Source organism: Odontomachus brunneus, unplaced genomic scaffold (assembly GCF_010583005.1).
Source record: "Odontomachus brunneus isolate Ranch 3 - 2012 unplaced genomic scaffold, Obru_v1 Obru_scaffold_262, whole genome shotgun sequence".
NCBI classification, from domain to species: Eukaryota; Metazoa; Arthropoda; class Insecta; order Hymenoptera; family Formicidae; genus Odontomachus; species Odontomachus brunneus.
Genome location: NW_022639712.1, coordinates 329,140 through 348,128, shown reverse-complemented (window position 1 = coordinate 348,128; position 18,989 = coordinate 329,140). Strand labels below are relative to the sequence as shown.

The following is an 18,989-nucleotide window of genomic DNA, read 5'->3' as shown; positions in this document are numbered from 1 at the left end:
AAAATAGTGCAAAAGCACATGTCGAAAAAACACTTTATCGCGTTCCATTTTTCACAAAGCAAAAGAAATTGTTGTTTAGGAAAATAATTGTGTATGCTGACTGAATGTTATCGAGAAATGTCGAAATTAATCACAAACTACCTGTTTCGTTAGTAATGACTACTAGAACTGTTTGCATTGCCATCTAACATTTGCGGGCGGAAACTAAGTTAAGGTCCTAATATAATATGACATAATATAGAAAACAGAAACGTGTCAAAATATGAAAAACAATTGAACATAACATTGAGTATAACAAGTTTAAATTAAAAAAAATAAACAAAAAAGGATATGTTAATATCGCATATCCTTAGAATTATCGCGAGTTTTGATCTAATACATCTAAAGGCTCTATTAAAACTTGGTGTACGTGTATTTCGGGAAAACATAGTCATTAGTTCGTATAAAAAGCGAGCATTACAGTAGTATATATTTATAAAATATAAATATTTAGTGCATTTTATAAATACATGTAAAATCTTGTTCCGAATATACTTCTCTCATAGTAGAATAATTTGTATTATTGTTTGTGTGAAATTACATATTTCTAATATGATTTCAGCGCGTAAAGAGCTCACATATAATCGCATTCATATCGCATTCACATCGCTAATATTTTTCTCGACAAAGTAGCTTTTCCTGTTATCAATATAAAAATGACTGTTCGTAACACGAAAAACGTATAGTTCGAAAGTAATTTAACTCTGACTACACATATAAAAGAAATCTTTTTACACTGAAACACTGTCACGTGCATTTGTAGCAGTGGAACAAATAGAAGGACTTTACGTAATGTGATGAAAACTGTTACTTCCAGATGAACGTTGCAATCACCAGTTACAAAGCAGAAAAGGACAAAGTTAAACACTATGATTTTCTTATTTGCCTCAAAAGTCGACGGACATAGATCGGAAGGTTAAGAAGAGTTTTCATGGAAGAAAATCTCGTCCCTTAGGGTTTACGACTTCATTTATAGATTTTATTGCGCTACCGATCTCTCGCACGCAACGTTTGAATTCTTTAAATGCGCAAGCGTATGGGAGCAATGAAGTTAACTTCACGGCCGGCATTGCGCTTCTATGATCAGTTGCGATTCAGCTCGCGTTCTGATTTCGTGTTAAGTGTAAGTTGCGCAACAGATGAAGTCAGTGAGTATCGTCAAACATTAGACAGAGTTTATAAAGAAATGTCGCGTAACATATATAGTCAGAATGATATTATATATGTAATGCAACCAACCCGTAATTTCATGCTCGCAATAGGCGTCTGGCCATCTGAAAACGAAGAAATATCCTTATTCCGAAAAATTTATAATCTTTTTCTAAACTTTAGCACCAATTTTCTTTTGGCCTGCGATTTTATACCCGTGGCATTTATTGGCTGTTGGAAAAATCAGTGCGTGTGCGACTACAGATGAGTCCTCTTCTCCTATACGTTATCATGGCTTCTTTTCAATATGATGTTCTTCTATTTCGCAATAGTAGAATCAGACAATGTTGGAAGCATGTTGAAGAAGATTGGAAAAATGTCCTCAGTATGGATGCGCGTAATGTTATGTTCAAGTGCGCGAAATCTGCAAGGTTCCTGATTTTTATCTGTGCAAGCCTTATGTACTCTGGCGCATTTATGTACCATATAATAATGCCATTATCTCAGAAAAAGATTGTGAACGATCAAAATGTCACGGTTAGACCATTGGCCTGTCCAGTTAATTATTTATTCATTGACGCACAAGTTAGTCCCCTTTATGAGATACTGTTTATATCTCAGTCAATAGCGGGAATCCTTATGGTTTCAATCCCGACGTGTGCATACTGCCTTATAGCAACTTTCATGGAGTATGCTAACGGTCAGATGAAGATCTTGATCTGCTTGATGAAAAACCTCGTTCAGAACAAATGAAAAAAAGAAAATGAAATAGATAAGAAGATAGCTAGAGTAGTCGAACATCAAATACGTACGAGTACACAAGTAAACCTATAGATTATTAGTATAATTAGTGTTTTTCATTTTCCAATATATACCGAATAATTTAATGTTAATTTATGAAAAAAGCAAGTATTATATATCATTTTTGTATATTACTATTTCTTTTATAATTCCATTGGAGCATGTTTCTATTTTTCTTGGTCCAGATAGTGTAACTTCACTAGTAATCGAATTTCAGTTTTGTTCAGATGGTGCAATACACTTACACTGGTGCAAGAAATATGTTTAGTAGAAATAATGGCAAATACCTTTTCCATCTGCCTCGTGCTGTATTTTATAGTATTGGTTTGTATGAGATTTTATTAGTTGATTTTATTTGAATAAGCTGCTAAATCGAATATTTTAACAAATATAATAATAAATTAATATAAGTGACACAAGTTTGTTGACGGCATGATAATTTTATTATCGTTAATTTGTTGTTAAATGTAAATATATTGATTATTATATATCGATACAATTTGCAGGAACAAAATGATTTTACAAATACCTAATTTCATTTGCCAATATTTGTTACATTATATATAAATATATAAGTATATATATATATATATTTATTTATTTATTTATCAATTTATTTATTTATTTATTGTAGGATTGGAATGCCAACAATATAGGAGTTATATGTTCTTATATATTAAATATTGTAAATGTCACAATCCACTTATTTCTGTTTTGTTATACTGGTGAACAACTTAATGACCAGGTATGAGTTACATGTGGTTTATCTTCAATTTATAATTATTGATATAAAAATAAAACAAGATGTTTTTTGCTTAACATAATTCAATTTTATATAAGAAAAGTTTTATTTAATAATATAAAAATTGCGTTAAAATGATTATTATAAAAAATATATAATTGGATTTTTATATATAAAAAAAAATATATATATATATATATTTTTTTTTTAAATTCAATTATATATTTTTTCTCTCTATACCGCATAACTTCCAAATGATAACCGAGAACTAACTGTAATTACTTATTAGAATACGTTCGAAAATGTTTGGATTACATAAGTTGTTTGTACGATTCTCTAGACTCTTCTCTTTAACTTACATCTTGCCAATAAAATTTTTCGGAACAATTTTCGCAGACATACAATTATTCAAATATTCACTTTATAAATATTTCATACAAACCTCATTAACATACAGATATAAATAGAATTGCACAATTCTTTGTTAACTCTGTCAAATGCAGATTTTGACCGACGAAAGCTTTTATTGGCACATATATTGACACAAATAATTGTAAGACTACATATTTTTAAATAAGTAAATTAGAATTGCATCAGAACTGTATTGGGAATGTAGTTCAGTACAAAATATACAGTTTAATATTGTTAAGTCATGACTTAAAAAATCACACTTTTTTGTCACATCTCATATACATATATATATGTATGTATATGAGATGTGACAAAAAAGTATGATTTTTTAAGTTGTACGAATATGAGTACGCAGGTGAGCATGTAAATTATAAATATTTTTGCTTGTATTTTTCTGATGTACATTGCACAACTTAATCCTAATTTATTATTATAAAGAGGCACGCAGGATATATTTTGGTCATTTCCGTATATTAATATTTTTTTATTTTTCTGTTATTGTATTTCTTCTATTTTTCTTTGTGCACATATAGTGACGATATAACTCCATTAGTAATCATATTGCAATTTTCTTCAAATGGTGGAATACACCATACAAAAAATATGTTTGGTAGAAATAATGGTAAATATTTTATCTATTTGTCTCCTGTTGTACTTTGTATTATATTATGTAATAATATTGGTTTGTTAAAATTGAATAATTCCTTTTATTAAGAAAGCATATCGTATATTTTAGTATATATAATAATATATGTTACATGAATATACATTTATAGGAATATATTTATAGGATTGGAACACTAGTAATTTTGGAGTTATAGGTTCTTATGAATTAAACATTGTGAACGTGACAATTCACATATTTCTATTTTGTTTCGTCGGTGAACAACTGAACGACCAGGTATTTTTTTATACGTGTTTAATCCTCGAATTATATATAATGATGGAGATAAAGTTATCACACATATTATTCTATAGTTAACATAATTTATTTTTATATACAAGAAGTCGTGTATTAATCGTAACGATATATTCCATTAAAATTATTATCGTATAATATAAGTCATTCGTGTCTTATAAAGAGAAATCTGTAGTCTCTGTCAAAACAAAGAACGAGTTCTTTTCTCGGTTTTCGATTATACTGTGTAACTAAAAATATCTCTAGCTAAGAACTATATTTTGAATACATCTTCGGTACAAGTTTTGATTCAATAATTTAAACAAATATAATTCTACAATAATTTGTGTAAATGTGTATTTAAAAAATGACGTATAAAAATGTGGATGCGTAATAGTTGAAGAATGTTATGCAGTCAAATTTCCCGGAAGTTAAGAAATAGTGGATGTTAGTCTCGTTTAAGCATTGAGTTCCCACAAAGTATTAGATAAACATTAAATGTATGAAGGTTTTAATCAATCAAAATCGGCATTTCGCAGTGAGAAAGATAGTTGAGAAGTTGTATTTGAATCGTGTGTATGTGTGCGTGTATGTCATGATATGCATAAGATTCTTACAGAAAATATAAATATAAAGAAGGTAATGCAAAGAGAGAGAGAGAGAGAGAGAGAGAGAGAGAGAGAGAGAGAGAGAGAGAGAGAGAGAGAGAGATTTTTTCGTAAAATTTGACTCATAACTAATATATACGTCAAAGGGAAGTGTTTGAAGAAACATTTAAATGATTTGAAAGTGATCCAGATTTTTTTGTAGATTTCAATTTTTTTGTAGAATCGATGACGCACTGACACAAGTAGATTGTGTTTGAGGAGTGCTTTATCGAAGACTCTGTATTGTTTTATGAATAATCAATTTAATACACTATTCTTAAAAAATACACTATTTTTAAAAAATTATACTTTAATATTTTTCTGGCATCCTTTGTAAAGAAAGAACAACTGTGTCTTATACTATCTCTGAAATTTCATTTATGGGAAATATTATGGCGTTGTTACATACAAATGATAAAAAATAATAGGCGGAAAAAGTAGCAATTGAATCCCGCGAGCTCGAATGGTATCATCTTCTGGAGAAAAAAATACGTAGTGTCGTTCTGCTGATGGTCATGTCTAACCGTCCACTTAAAATCTCTGGCAAGATCATGGAGCTATCATTAAAGACGTTTGGTGATGTAAGAAGATATTTTTAGATGTATAGATTTTTATCTAAAGCAAAATAAGAAATATCTAACTGATTAACAAGTAATTAAGTAAATGTTTTAGATTATTAAAATATCTGGGGTTTACTTTAACATGTTGCGAAATGTAACTGAGTGAATATATCATGTTACTGGAATATGACAAATCACCGGAATTATAATGTAAATACTATAGTAAGCTTCAATAATTCTTTAACATGAAAAAACAGGAACTGTTTTAGAATAAGAAAAGTAACGTTGCAATTAAGTTTAAAATAAAAGAACGTATATAAATACGTTTTGTAATGAAAAGAAATACTGACGTTACGATTAATACTGACGTAATTTGGGACTAACGCAAACTACTTTGGCCTGGTATATGTAAAAAGCTTATTTAAGCTTGCTGCAAACATATTTCGGAACAACATTGTTCTATATCCTGAACTTTCTTTTATCGCTAAAAGCGCTTCTAATAGTAGCTTATATGTTTTTTGACTGATTATAAGTCATTTTTAAAGATGTTTTTAGCGATAAAAAAAGAGTTCAGAATATGGGCCACAGTCATTTGTATATATAAAAGTACACGTATATAAATACACACACTAATACATCCACATACACATGAGTAGTATTTATTTATAAAATATAAAAATTTATTGGTATAAATTTATTCACACAACATATGTCTTATTGAATATTCCTTCCCTATAGAGCAATTTATATCATTGTTTGTGCAAAGTTACATATTGTTAACATGATTTCAGTAAATGATTCAGTAAATGATTTCAATATATAAAGGACTCGCATGAGATATCGCGTTTACATTACTAATATCTCTTTTCTACAAAACATTTATTTTCTTAGTGTCCACAGAAAACTGGTCATCCGAACATAAATAGATTTTACTTCGCATTATTATAAAGAAACATATTTTGTATTTATTTATTTGACGTTAATTGAACGATATGTACGCTTATTTATGTATCAAGATATTCACAGACTGAATGACAACTGCTTGAAAATTATGGAAAGAACATATAGGAAAGAACATCAAAATTCATAATATTTATATCGACTCGGTATCATCCTTTTACACACGGCAACGGTTAATTACACATCGCTATGTTGAATGTCCTAAGAAACATGAACTTGGAAAATTTCACGATCTCTCCCTTCAGAGACGTAAATAAAAGTTGTATTGATAAAAGATCATCCATTAATTTACAGGTAAAATAATAAATCTATTTCTTACTAAATATTTAATATAATTAGAGTGTCGTCAATAAATATATACATGTTATTTTGTTCATTAAGATCATCCCTTATTGTGATATACTTCAATATTTTAATACTTTACTTTAATATTATAATATTTTACTTCTATGCCCGATTATTATTATATATTATCCAACATTGCACAATAATAACATGCATGTCAAATAGATTTATATATATATATATATATATATATATATATATATATATATCTTCTTATACAGAGATAATTATATAGTGATTACACATAATAAGAGTTATTCCGGACAAGTTATTCAGTCTTAGATAAGGCATTTCGGAAAACATATGATTTGATAGTTATTTAACTGACTATCCTTGACAAAAGAAATATTTGTATGTCAATCGATTACGATGTGTATTTGTAGCAATTGATCAAAAGTACTTCATCTAATGTAATCAAAACTGTTACTTCCTGGTCAATGTTATGACCGTAAGTCACAACCTTGAGAAAGGGACAAAGTTAAACAGTACGATTTTCCTGTTTGCTGCAAAAGTCAACGAACAAAGTCAACGGAAAAGGGAACTTTTTATAGAAGAAAATATTGTCTCTCGAGGTTTGCAACTTCGTTCGTGCAAACTTTACTACTACCGCTCTCTCGCATATAATGTTTGAATTTTTAAACTGCGCAAGCGTATGAGCGTAATAAAGTTTACATCATGACTAGCTTTGCGTTTCCAAGATCAGTCGTTATTCAGCTCGCGTTCAGATTTCTTATTAAGGGTAGGTTGCGCCACGAATAAAACCATTGAGTATCGTGTTCGTAAAACGTGCGTAAAATGTTTGTCAAAGTTCATAAAGAAATGCCGCGAAACATACATAGTCAGGATGATATGGTATATGTCATGCAACCAACTCGTACTCTCATACTCGCAATCGGTGTTTGGCCATCTAGAAGTGGAAAGAGATCCATATTCCGGAGAGTTTACGATCTCTTTTTAAACTTTAGTTCCAATTTTTTTTTAGCCTGCGAAATTATACCCGGCTGCATTTATTGGTTACTTGAAGAACTCGTCGCGTATGCGTCTTCAATTAACTCCTCTTCTCCTCTACGTCTTCATGTGTGCCGTTCAATATGATGTCATTCTGTCTCGCAATGATAACATAATAGAATGCTGGAAGCATGTCGAGGAGGATTGAGATAATGCCTTCAGTATGAATGATCGGAACGTTATGTTCAAATGTGCGAAATCTGCGAAGCTCCTAATCATGATCTGTGGTGTTCTTATGTATAGTGGTGTAATTATGTATCGAATAATCTTACCATTGTCGCGGGAAGAGATTGTCATCGATCAGAATGTCACAATCAAACCTTTGGCCTGTCCGGTTAATTTTTTATTTGTTGACGTGCAAACTAGTTCTTTTTACGAGATAGTGTTTGTATTCCAGTCCTTAACGGGATTCCTTATAGTTTCAATTACGACGAGTGCTTCTAGCGTATTTCGTAGAGCATGTCAAGCAGTAGTCAAATGAAAATCCTGATCTGCTTAATGAAAAATCTTGTCCGAGAACAGTGGAAAAAAGAGGAAGAAGTAGATAGGAAGTTGGCTGAAGTAGTGGAACATCAAATAAGAGTACATAGGTAAGTCTGTGATTTAGAAATTTTTGTGATTTTTTCGTTTTACGACATATATTAGTTGAGTTAATGCATATTTATTAATAAAAAATCTTGCTGTATATTCTTCTGTCATTTATAATATTAGTGCTTTGTATTTCTTTACTTTGTGAAAGAGAGAGAGAGAGAATGTATGTGTATGTGTGTGTGAGTATGTATGAGAGGGGAGAATAGTGTTACGTCACGTAAAATCACTATTAATTGCATTTCAGTTTTCTAGAAATGGTACAGTACACCATGCAAGAAATTTGTTTAGTAGAAATAATGGTGAATACTTTAAGCATCTGCCTTCTGCTGTATTTTGAAGTATTGGTTCGTATGAGTTTATCAGTAGATTTTAATAAGAAAGTAAATCGAATGTTTCGCGCGCATAATTATTTACATATACGTAAATAATTAATAGAAATGGCACATGTTTGATAAAAAGAAAGCTCGGTAATTTATTTATTGTTCATTTTATTGATAAATTCAATATTTTTATTAATACACTTTATTAATTTTTTTATTAATACACTTTACACTAACAAAGAGTTATTATGGATCACTTTATTTGCTAATAATATCTCCGTTTCATGAAAATTACTATATTTATAGGAATATATTTATAGGATTGGGACACTAACAACTTGGGGTTATAGGCTCTTATATGCTTAACATTATAAACATTACAATCCACATATTTCTGTTTTGCTATACTAGTGAACAACTTAACGAACAGGTATGTTTTATAGGTGTTTGATTTTCAATAGTTAGGAGATAAAAATTGTTATTGTATACAATAAATTATTTTTATTTTATGAAGAGAAATATATATGAAATGTGTATTAGGAATGTTTTAATTTTTTCCTTGGGAATTAAAAACACTTCAAAACAAACTACACTGAGCTACAAGAGTTGCATTTTTATTAAAATAAAATTAATTTTATTAATTTTTATATAGAAGATATATTTTGTCTAAAAGAAAAGAAAAACTGTATCTTTTATTGTTCTTGCAATAACGAATAAAGAATAACGAATAACGAATATTTGTTACAAATTTAATGGTCAATGCTATATGTTTGTGATAAATTAATAATAGGCAGAAAAAGTAGCAACTGAATCCCATGAGTTCGAATGGTATCATCTTCCGGAAACAAAAATGCGCAGTGTAGTTCTAATAATGATTATGTCTAATTATCCACTCAAGATCTCCGCTTGCAAGATCATGGAGTTTTCATTCAAGACGTTTGGTGATATAAAAAGATATTTGCAGATATATCGCTTTTTATTCAAAATAAAATTACAATTGTTTTTTCTAATTACAATATTATTTTATACAAAACAGAATTAAGATTATCAAAATTGTTACCGAATCATTAAATTACTTTTTTAGATTATTAAAACATCTGGGGCGTACTTTAATATGCTTCGAAGTGTAACAGAGTGAAAGTATCAAAATCAAATCAGAGGAACAATGACATAAACCGTACTATGCTACAATAAAGTCTTAACATTTACTAGGACATATTTTAGTGATGACTTCTAATTGCCCGCATCATATCGGGGCATAATAAAAATTACAAAATAAAAAAGGAACACAGCAAGCAATATAAGTTTAAGACAAAAAAGGTGGAAGAAGGATTAATAAAAATATTGCTTACCTAGGACCACCTCAAGCGAGTTTCATTTCATTACATAATATAGCTTTATTGGAGCCTGGTGGCATGTATCTGTTGGAGAAATATATCTGTATATATAAAAGTACAAATACACATCAGTAGAGTATATATTTATTATGACAATATTTATTATATACTAAATGTAACAATTTAGAGTTATATATATGCGATATAAAGTTTTCTTTAATATGTCTGTCTCATAGAACAATTTGCAATATCGTGTAAACTTACACATTGCCAATAATAAGTAAAAAACTTGTATGCCATCACTTTCATATCACTTTCATATTCTTTTTTTGCAGAACAAACAATTTATTGACTTTGATAAAAATATCTCTAGCTTAATAAAATATAAACAGACTTTACTTCGCATGATCTTAAAAATATTGAACACATATTTTAACTGATTTATTTTACGTAAAAAACACTCGTCAATAACACTTCATTCGGTTGCGTGGTTACGTCACTAATATCCATTCTTTGCAAAGAAACATTACTTCACTTTTTCCGGTAGAAAAATACTTATTCAGTACAAAACATAACATCTGTTAGAAAGATCGATGAAGTTGACAGATCCTCATGGAAAGCAATCCTGGCCCCCTTGACTATTCACTCTCCTTTTAAACTTCTCCGCTCTCGACTTTTCTTCCGTAGTATTTGAATCTTTAATTCAACGCAAGCGCATACGGCCAGTGAGTTTACTTTACGATTGGCTTCACTTTTTAACGTTTAATCGTGAGTTAGATCTCGTCTAGATTCCGCATCGTCGAGCGTTCTTCGAAGCTTTTAAGAATATGCCATATAACGAAAATTCCTTATACGATATCATGTATATTACGCAACCAACACGCAATATTATGAGCATACTTGGAATTTGGCCGTCCATTAACAAAAAGAAAACCTTGTGCAAAAGAGTTTACAAGTTTTTGCTAATTACTGTCTCTTAAACTCTTCTCATTTGCAACTTGATTCCCATTTTTCTCTATTGGATGATACAAGGAGACACGCGTACCCGTATTCAAATGGCCTCTTTTCTCGTTTATGAGGCTATGACTGTCAGCCAGTATAGCATCTTTATATTTCGTGATAATCAAATTAGACAGTGCTTGAAACACGTTCAAAAAGATTGGGAAAATATTCTCAGCGCTGATGTACGAACGCTGATGTTGAAATTCGCGAGAATTACCAAACGCATAATCATAGTGAGCGCGAGTTTCATATTTAGTGGTGCTGTTCTAATTCGGACAATCCTTCCTTTGTTATAAGGAAACATCATCACTGAACAAAACGTCACTATTAGACCTTTGGTCTGTCCAAGTTATCTCGTTTTTATCGATGTGCAAGCCACTCCTATCTACGAGATATACTTTACGATTCAATTTGTCAGTGGATTAATTATAGCGTCGATCGCGACAGGTGCGTGTGGTCTCACAGCCATTTTCGTGATCCACGCTTCCGGTCAGCTGAGGATTTTGAGAAATTTAATGACGAATCTTGTCGAGGAACAATGGCAAAAGGAATGCGAAGTAAATAAGAAATTGGCTGATATAGTCGAACACCAAATGCGAGTACGAGGGTGAGTTATAGCATAATATCACTAGTGTATATTATAGATTTGCATATTAATTTACTTATACAGGGTGTCTCACACTCCCCTTCAGGCATTTTGTGGGAACGTAGAACAGGTTGCGGTGAACATAAAAGTCCTATACCGTTTTGCGATATTCGCAATAATTATCGAGATATTAATTGTAGAAAATTTGTGAATGATCATGCAGAATATGGTAAATGAGTTATAGTAGCAACGACTGCCGTCGTGTACTTATACTTTAGGTCAAATTGAACAAAAAAGTCCTCTACCATTTTGCAAATAATCACATAGATTTTTAACTATTAATTAAAGAAGATGAGTGCATTATCACGCAAAATCGTGTAATAATCTAATTTAATTTATAATTAAAAATAGATAATTAGAAATTCATTATTTGTCAAACCTCTATGATATTAATAACTATTCATTTACTATTTATTTGTTTTCGATACGCTGTTATCTCACGTGTTATAATAATAAATTGCCGTCACCAGTAATTACATTTTAGTTTTTTGCGAATGGTACAGCACACTCTATACCAATATTTCTCACAGGAATGACGGTGAACACGCTAACTTTCTGCATTTTAATGTATTTTATAATAATTTCTATTAAAGTCTATTTCTGTATGTGTGTAAGAAATATAAAAAAGTGCACATATTTAGTTTGTAGAAAGAATTAAAAGCTATCAATGAAAACATCACATTTATAGGAATGGCAAAATAGCAATACAACAGCGATATACATTTATATATTGTGCGTTGGAGATGTTGCAGTTCATTTATTTATGTATTTTTATACAGGTAAACAACTTACCGAACAGGTAAGTTTTATAGGTGTTAATATCTTCAGTCATATAAAAAAGTGTTTCTTTTATTTAATGATATGGCTGATGATGGAAAGCTGACGACATATGACTTTGTAAGATAAATTGCACTTTATTTTGTAAAAGTTTCATAACAATTTATTACCTTAATTTTTTCACATAATTATTAATTATAATTCCATTCATGGAAATACATGTTTAATTATTATTTCTTATGTTTAATTTCATATATGTTTAATTATTCTTTCTAATGCCTATAATACATATGACTTATGAATATACGAATATATTGTGATGAGAATGTTACAATTAAATACGAAATACTTCAGAAAAGTACAACATATATATACGTCATGCGTCTTTTTTCGAAGTAGCGTCAATGAAAATACATTTAAACTTTATGTATACATTTATGTGCGTTCTATAATATTAATCATAGGCGGAGAAAGTGGCCATTGTATCTTGTGAGCTTGAATGGTATCGTCTTCCGAATAGAAAAGCACGTTGCGTCGTGCTGCTAATGATCATGTCTAATGTTCCAACCAAAATATCCGCTGGAAACTTTTTCGATCTCTCCCTTAAAACATTTGGTGATGTAAGGTAATGAACTTAAACTAAAGTATTCATTTATTTATAAATATTTACAAACAATTTTGTTCAATATTTTTATATGCTTTGAACAATATTAATTTTTTTTCTTTTTACATTCGGGTATGGAAGTTTCTCCTAGAACATATAACCATTAGTTCTATCGTGTTAATTTATTTTCCTTTGCAATTATTATATTTATATATGATAAATATCAGTGCCAATTAACGTTTCTTTATTTACAGATGTGACTGATAAACTTAGGTAAATTCTTTTTACTTCTATATAGCTTTTGCACTATATATATATATATATATATATATATATATATATATATATTTATGTCTAATTTGTAGGTTTTTGTTGAAAGCAAATTGAAGTAAGTCGCGTTACTGTTTTAGGCCATAAAAACAGCCGGAACTTATTTTAATATGTTCCGAAATGTTATCGACTGAAAGTTTTTAAATACTAATTGTCGAAGTTATAACGTGAGTCATACGTGTATCTCGGAGAAACATCGTTCAATGTACATACCAAAAAATATTAGTAGTATAAAAAAAATATCAGTAGTATATATTTATAAAATATATAAAATTAGTGCAGTATATAAATATATGCGATATGAAGTCTTCTCAACTGTACCTCTCTACCTCTATACCTCTATACTATACCTCTATACCTCTACTAGACCAATTTCTATCATCGTTCTATCATCGAGAAGTTACATATTGCCATCAATATTTCATCACGTGCACGCGTGACATCGCGTTCACCGCTAATACTTCTTCGCTGAACACTGACCCATTCATTGTTCTCGATAAGAATATTTCTGGTTTAATAAAACAAAGAGACTTCACATTATAAACAACCTTTACTCCACATATTTTTGAAAATATTGGACGCATGTTTTAATTGATTTATTTGACGTTAACTGTTAATAACTTGATTAAAGGAGTTTGTTTAATAATGTTTGAAGAATGTATATAATTTTTATATAAGTTTTATGTAAGATTAAAAATATATAAAAAATATTACAAGGAAAACAAAGAAATTTTAAATGGACGGTGTGCAAATTTCAGCTTTTCAAAGTTATCTAAAACAGAAAAGAAAAATTGCTTTTAATTCTTTATGGGTGCAGCTATCATTTAAACTATAACTGCGATTAAAAATATATAAATAATAAAATAACAATATTTAAAAAATATCGCCTATTTTCCACCGTGCTCTAATGTTCAATAAGAAATTTTAGTTATTAATAATTCTGATTGATTCTACATGTTTATATACTTGTGTTTAATCTGCTATCCCAGTATCATACAAAAATCATTTTTCTTATACAAATAAGCTGTTTTCTTCAATTTCTTTTTTCTTATAACTTCGTTAATTTTTGAGGTATCATAAAAATAGGTACATTTTTTTAGATCTAACTTTTGAAGAAAATGTAAAACACGTAAAAATGTAAAAAAATGTTGAAACTTTTGAAGATATTAAGTATACAACTTTGCTTCCGCCGTTTTCCTATAGATGGCTTTAGCGGTAAGTAGTGGTCGAAATAAATAGATGATAGACGTCATACAATAAACTTGGGCATCTGTCAACATAACCCCATAGAAATATTAGTCGATTTGTATCTGCATCATAAAGTTATTCTCGATTGAAAATGTCAGTTTACGAACCAAATTCTCGTCATTTGCGGGAGGTTTTAATTTTCTGCTTCAATATGAAGAAATCTGCGGCTGAGGCTCATCGAATGCTCTCAAATACTTATGTTGAGGCCGCTATTAGTGAAAGAACGTGTCGTGAGTAGTTTCAACGCTTCAAGAACGGTGATTTTGACGTCGAAGACCGGCATAGCGGTGGAAGAGAGAAGGTTTTCGAAGATGCAGAATTGGAGGCATTACTTGATCAAGACTCGTGTCAAAATCAAGAAGAATTGGCACGATCATTGGGAGTGACTCAACAAGCCATTTCAAAACGCCTCAAAGCCATGGGAATGATTCAGAAGCAAGGAAATTTGGTGCCGTACGAATTGAAGCCGAGAGATGTTGAACGGCGTTTGTTTGTGAACAGCTGCTTGAAAGGCAAAGACGGAAGGGATTTCTGTATCACATTGTGACTGGGGATGAAAAATGGGTTCATTACGATAACTCCAAGCACAGAAAATCATGGGGAGTTCCCGGCCATGCTTCCACGTCGACGGCCAAACCGAATATTCACGGCTCCAAGGTCATGCTCTGTATTTGGTGGGACCAACTCGGCGTAGTGTATTATGAGCTGTTAAAACCGATTGAAACAATCACAGGCGATCGGTATCGAACGCAATTGATGCGTTTGAGCCGAGCAAGACAAACGGCCGCAATACAACGAGAGATACGATAAAGTGATTTTGCAGCATGACAATGTTCGACCCCATGTTGCGAAAGTGGTCAAGACATACTTGGAAACGTTAAAATGGGAAGTCCTATTCCACCCGCCGTATTCTCCAGACGTTGCTCCCTCTGACTATCACTTGTTTCGATCAATGGCACACGGCCTGGCTGACTAGCACTTCCGGTCTTATGAAGAAGTTAAAAATTGGATCGATTCGCCTCAAAAGATGACCAGTTTTTTCGACGCGGGATTCGTACGCTGCCCGAAAGATGGGAGTAAGTAGTGGCCAGCGATGAACAATACTTTGAATCATAAATCATAAATCATAAATGTATAACCAGTTTTTTACAATAAAACCTCGAATTTCGGAAAAAAAATGGCGGAAGCAAAGTTGTACACCTAATACGAATAAGAAAATTTCTTCAAGACTTCCTGTATTACACTAATAATCAGCTGATTGAAAATAGGAGGAAGAAGTTAGAGTTAACAACATAAGTACGATCTTAAGTACCGACTTGGTACGATCCTTCTCGAATACGCCAAAGCTCAAGCATCGCACAGATTGAATATTTCTAAGAAATTTTAATTCAATAGAATAGTTTACTATTCTAGTTAGAATAGTTATTTACAGTATTATATAAAAAATTGCATTCAAGGTCAAAGGTTTATGATATCACACTATCACGTCATTAATAATTCTTCTTAGCAGAAAAACACGTTTCACAATTGCCGGTAGAAAAATGTTTTGCTCAGTATAACATAACATGTCCTTAATTGTTAGAAAGATCGATGAACGTTGGTAGACAAGAATAATCTTCAGGGAAAGCAATCCCAACCCTCGACTATCCACTCTGTTTTCAAACTTCCCCGCTCTCAAGTTTTCTTCCGCATGCAGTATTTGAATCTTTAATTCAACGCAAGCGCATGCGACAAGCAAGTTTACTTTACGATCGGCTTCACTTTTCAACGTTTAATCGTGATTTAGATCCCGTCTAGATTCCGCATTGTTCGTACTAGGATGTATTGAATAAAGCATGAGAATATCGCGGAGCGTTCTTCGAAGCTTCTAAAAAAATGCCACATAACTCTTTGTACGATATCATGTACATCACGCAACCAACGCATAATATTATGACTATACTTGGAATCTGGCCGTCCATTAACAGGGAGAAAACATTGTGCCAAAAAGTTTACAAATTCTTGTTAATTACCGTCTCTTACACTCTTCTCAGTTGCAACCTAATTCCCGGTTTCCTTTATTGGATGACACAAGGAGATGCGCGTACTCGTATTCAAATGATACCTTTTCTCATTTATGATGCTATGACTATTATCCAATACGTCATGTTTGTATTTCGTGATTGAATTAAATTAGACAGTGCTTGAAGCACGTTCAAGAAGATTGGAACAATATTCTCAACGCGGATATACGAAACATGATGTCAAAATTCGCGAGGATTGCCAAACGCCTAGTCACAGTGTGCGCGACTTTCATGTTCACCGGTGCCATTGTGTTTCGGACAATCCTTCCCTTGTCACAAGGAGACATCATCACCGAACAGAATGTTACTATTAGGCCTTTGGCCTGTCCAAGTTACCTCATTTTTATCGATGTGCAAGTCACTCCTATCTACGAGATATACTTTACGATTCAATTTGTCAGCGGATTAATTACAGCTTCGATTGCGACAGGTGCGTGCGGTCTCACAGCCATTTTCGTGATCCATGCTTCCGGCCAAATGAGAATTTTGAGAGATTTAATGACGACCCTTGTCGAGGAACAAAAAGAATACGAAGTGAATAAGAAATTGGCTGATATAGTCGAGCATCAAGTGCGAGTACGAGGGTGAGTTTGTATAGGGTGAGTATAGGGTGAGTATAGGCTATGTGCGGGATGAGTTTGTATATCATAAGGATATCACTAATGTATATGATAGACTTGTATATTAATTTATTTAATTTACTTAATGTGTGAGAGAATCAATTAGAAAATATCATTATTTATCCACCATTATTTGTGTATCTTTTACAATATTAATGATTTACTATTCATTCGATATACTGTGTTGTCGCTCGTGTTATAATAATAATTTGATGTTATCAGTAATTACGTTTTAGTTTTCTGCGAATGGTACACCACACGCTGCAAGAAGTATTCCTCATGGAAATGATGGTGAATACTATAACTCTCTGCATTGTTATGTATTTTATAATCATTGTAAGTTTAAAAATTTTTTTCAGGAAGCATATATATTTTATATATTCGCGCGTGTTTTTAAAAAAAATGAAAAACTCTACCAACAAAAATGTCATATTTATAGAAATGGCAGAGTAACAACACACCAGGGGTATGCGTTTACATGTTATGCGTTGGAAATCTAGTACTACATTTATTTATGTATTGTTACACCGGTGAACAACTTATCGAACAGGTAAATTTTATAGGCGTTAACACGTTCAATCATATAAAAAAGTAATTTTTTATTTAATATAATCAACGATAAAAAACTAATGATATACAACTTTGAAAAATAAATTGCAATCTATTTTACAAAAGTTCTTTAGCAATTTATAATTTTTATTTTTTTATATAGATATTAATTATAATTCCATATCGTGGAAGTATACATTTAATTATTATTTCATATAATGCATATAATACGTGATTTATAAATATACGAGTATATTTTAATTAAATACAAAATACACTTCCCCAAAATAGCATAACATATACGTACACTATGTACTTTTTTCAAAGTAGCATCGATGAAAATGTAATGTATTCAGACTTTGTGGACATCTATGTTCTATAATATTAAACCTAGGCGGAGAAAGTGGTTACTGTAACTTGCGAGCTTGAATGGTGTACATATATGAATCTGGTATTAGATTTAACAATTAGTTACATATATTATTTTTAAACTATGACAGAATTTGAGTCGCTTATTTTGTAAGTTCGTTTTAGTTGATAATTTTTTAATGTCGCATACGTTTTGATAACTAGATGTTGATGGCTTAATATAATATTTTCATCCTCCATTTTCTGTACATCTTTCTCAATCTTCCATTCTCGATTCTCATATCCTCGATTACAGAAATAAATTCAGCTGGTTATATTTCGAAGCACATTAAAATATGCCGCAGACGTTTCAAGAATCTGAAAAAAATAATTATTAATTAATTATTAATGATATATCTGAAAAAAATTTATAATTAATTATATCTAATCTGTAATTCGTATTTCAGAAATAAACCAATATTGCATTAGTAAGATTAATTTGAAATCATACATACACGCACACAAACGCATATAAATAATCTACTTAAAGAAGTTAACTTCATATTTAAGATATTAATAGTTATAGAAGCAACAAATGCATATACATATATACACGGTGTCTTACACTCTCCTCCGTATTTTGTGAGGACGTAGAATGGGTTGATGTGAAGATAAAAGTCCCATACCGTTTTGCGAAATTCGTAATAATAGAGATCTCGACATGGTGCGGCAAGACGTAGGAGCGCAGCGGTATAAGTATAGGCAGTGGTGCATTGTCTTCCAATCACCGCGCGCGACATCCGCGCCCTATATTACTGGACCGCGCTGTGACTCGAGCGGTCTGTCCTCTACCGTTGAGCGTGTTTTTTCTTAATCTTTTTTAATTAATATCTCGACTATTATTGCGAATTTCGCAAAACGGTGTAGGACTTTTATGTTCACATCCAAAATGTCCGGAGGAGAGTGTGAGACACCCTGTATATATATATATATA

The 18,989-nt window shown here is 31.2% G+C and overlaps 1 protein-coding gene and 3 pseudogenes across 6 annotated transcripts in view; all 4 read left to right on the top strand.

Moving 5' to 3' along the window:
• Positions 1-1,225: 1,225 nt before the first annotated feature.
• Positions 1,226-5,889, top strand: LOC116852940 (annotated as a pseudogene).
• A 1,396-nt stretch (positions 5,890-7,285) lies between these two features.
• Positions 7,286-9,879, top strand: LOC116852943 (annotated as a pseudogene).
• Positions 9,880-10,611: 732 nt separating this feature from the next.
• Positions 10,612-11,577, top strand: LOC116852900 (annotated as a pseudogene).
• The window catches only part of LOC116852901 (protein ANTAGONIST OF LIKE HETEROCHROMATIN PROTEIN 1-like), a 48,598-nt gene continuing 40,891 nt past the window's right edge, over positions 11,283-18,989 (top strand). Inside the window, exons 1-5 of one of the 6 annotated variants that reach the window (XM_032833688.1) lie at positions 11,285-11,417; positions 12,698-12,858; positions 16,909-17,062; positions 17,335-17,434; positions 17,538-17,648. In XM_032833688.1, the coding sequence (XP_032689579.1) occupies positions 16,956-17,062; positions 17,335-17,434; positions 17,538-17,648 (318 nt within the window). In that variant the 5' untranslated portion in view covers positions 11,285-11,417; positions 12,698-12,858; positions 16,909-16,955. Of the gene's footprint in view, positions 11,418-12,697; positions 12,859-15,607; positions 17,435-17,457; positions 18,650-18,989 lie in introns of those variants that run through there. The other 5 variants (XM_032833689.1, XM_032833686.1, XM_032833687.1 and 2 more) reach the window with 5 other exon arrangements.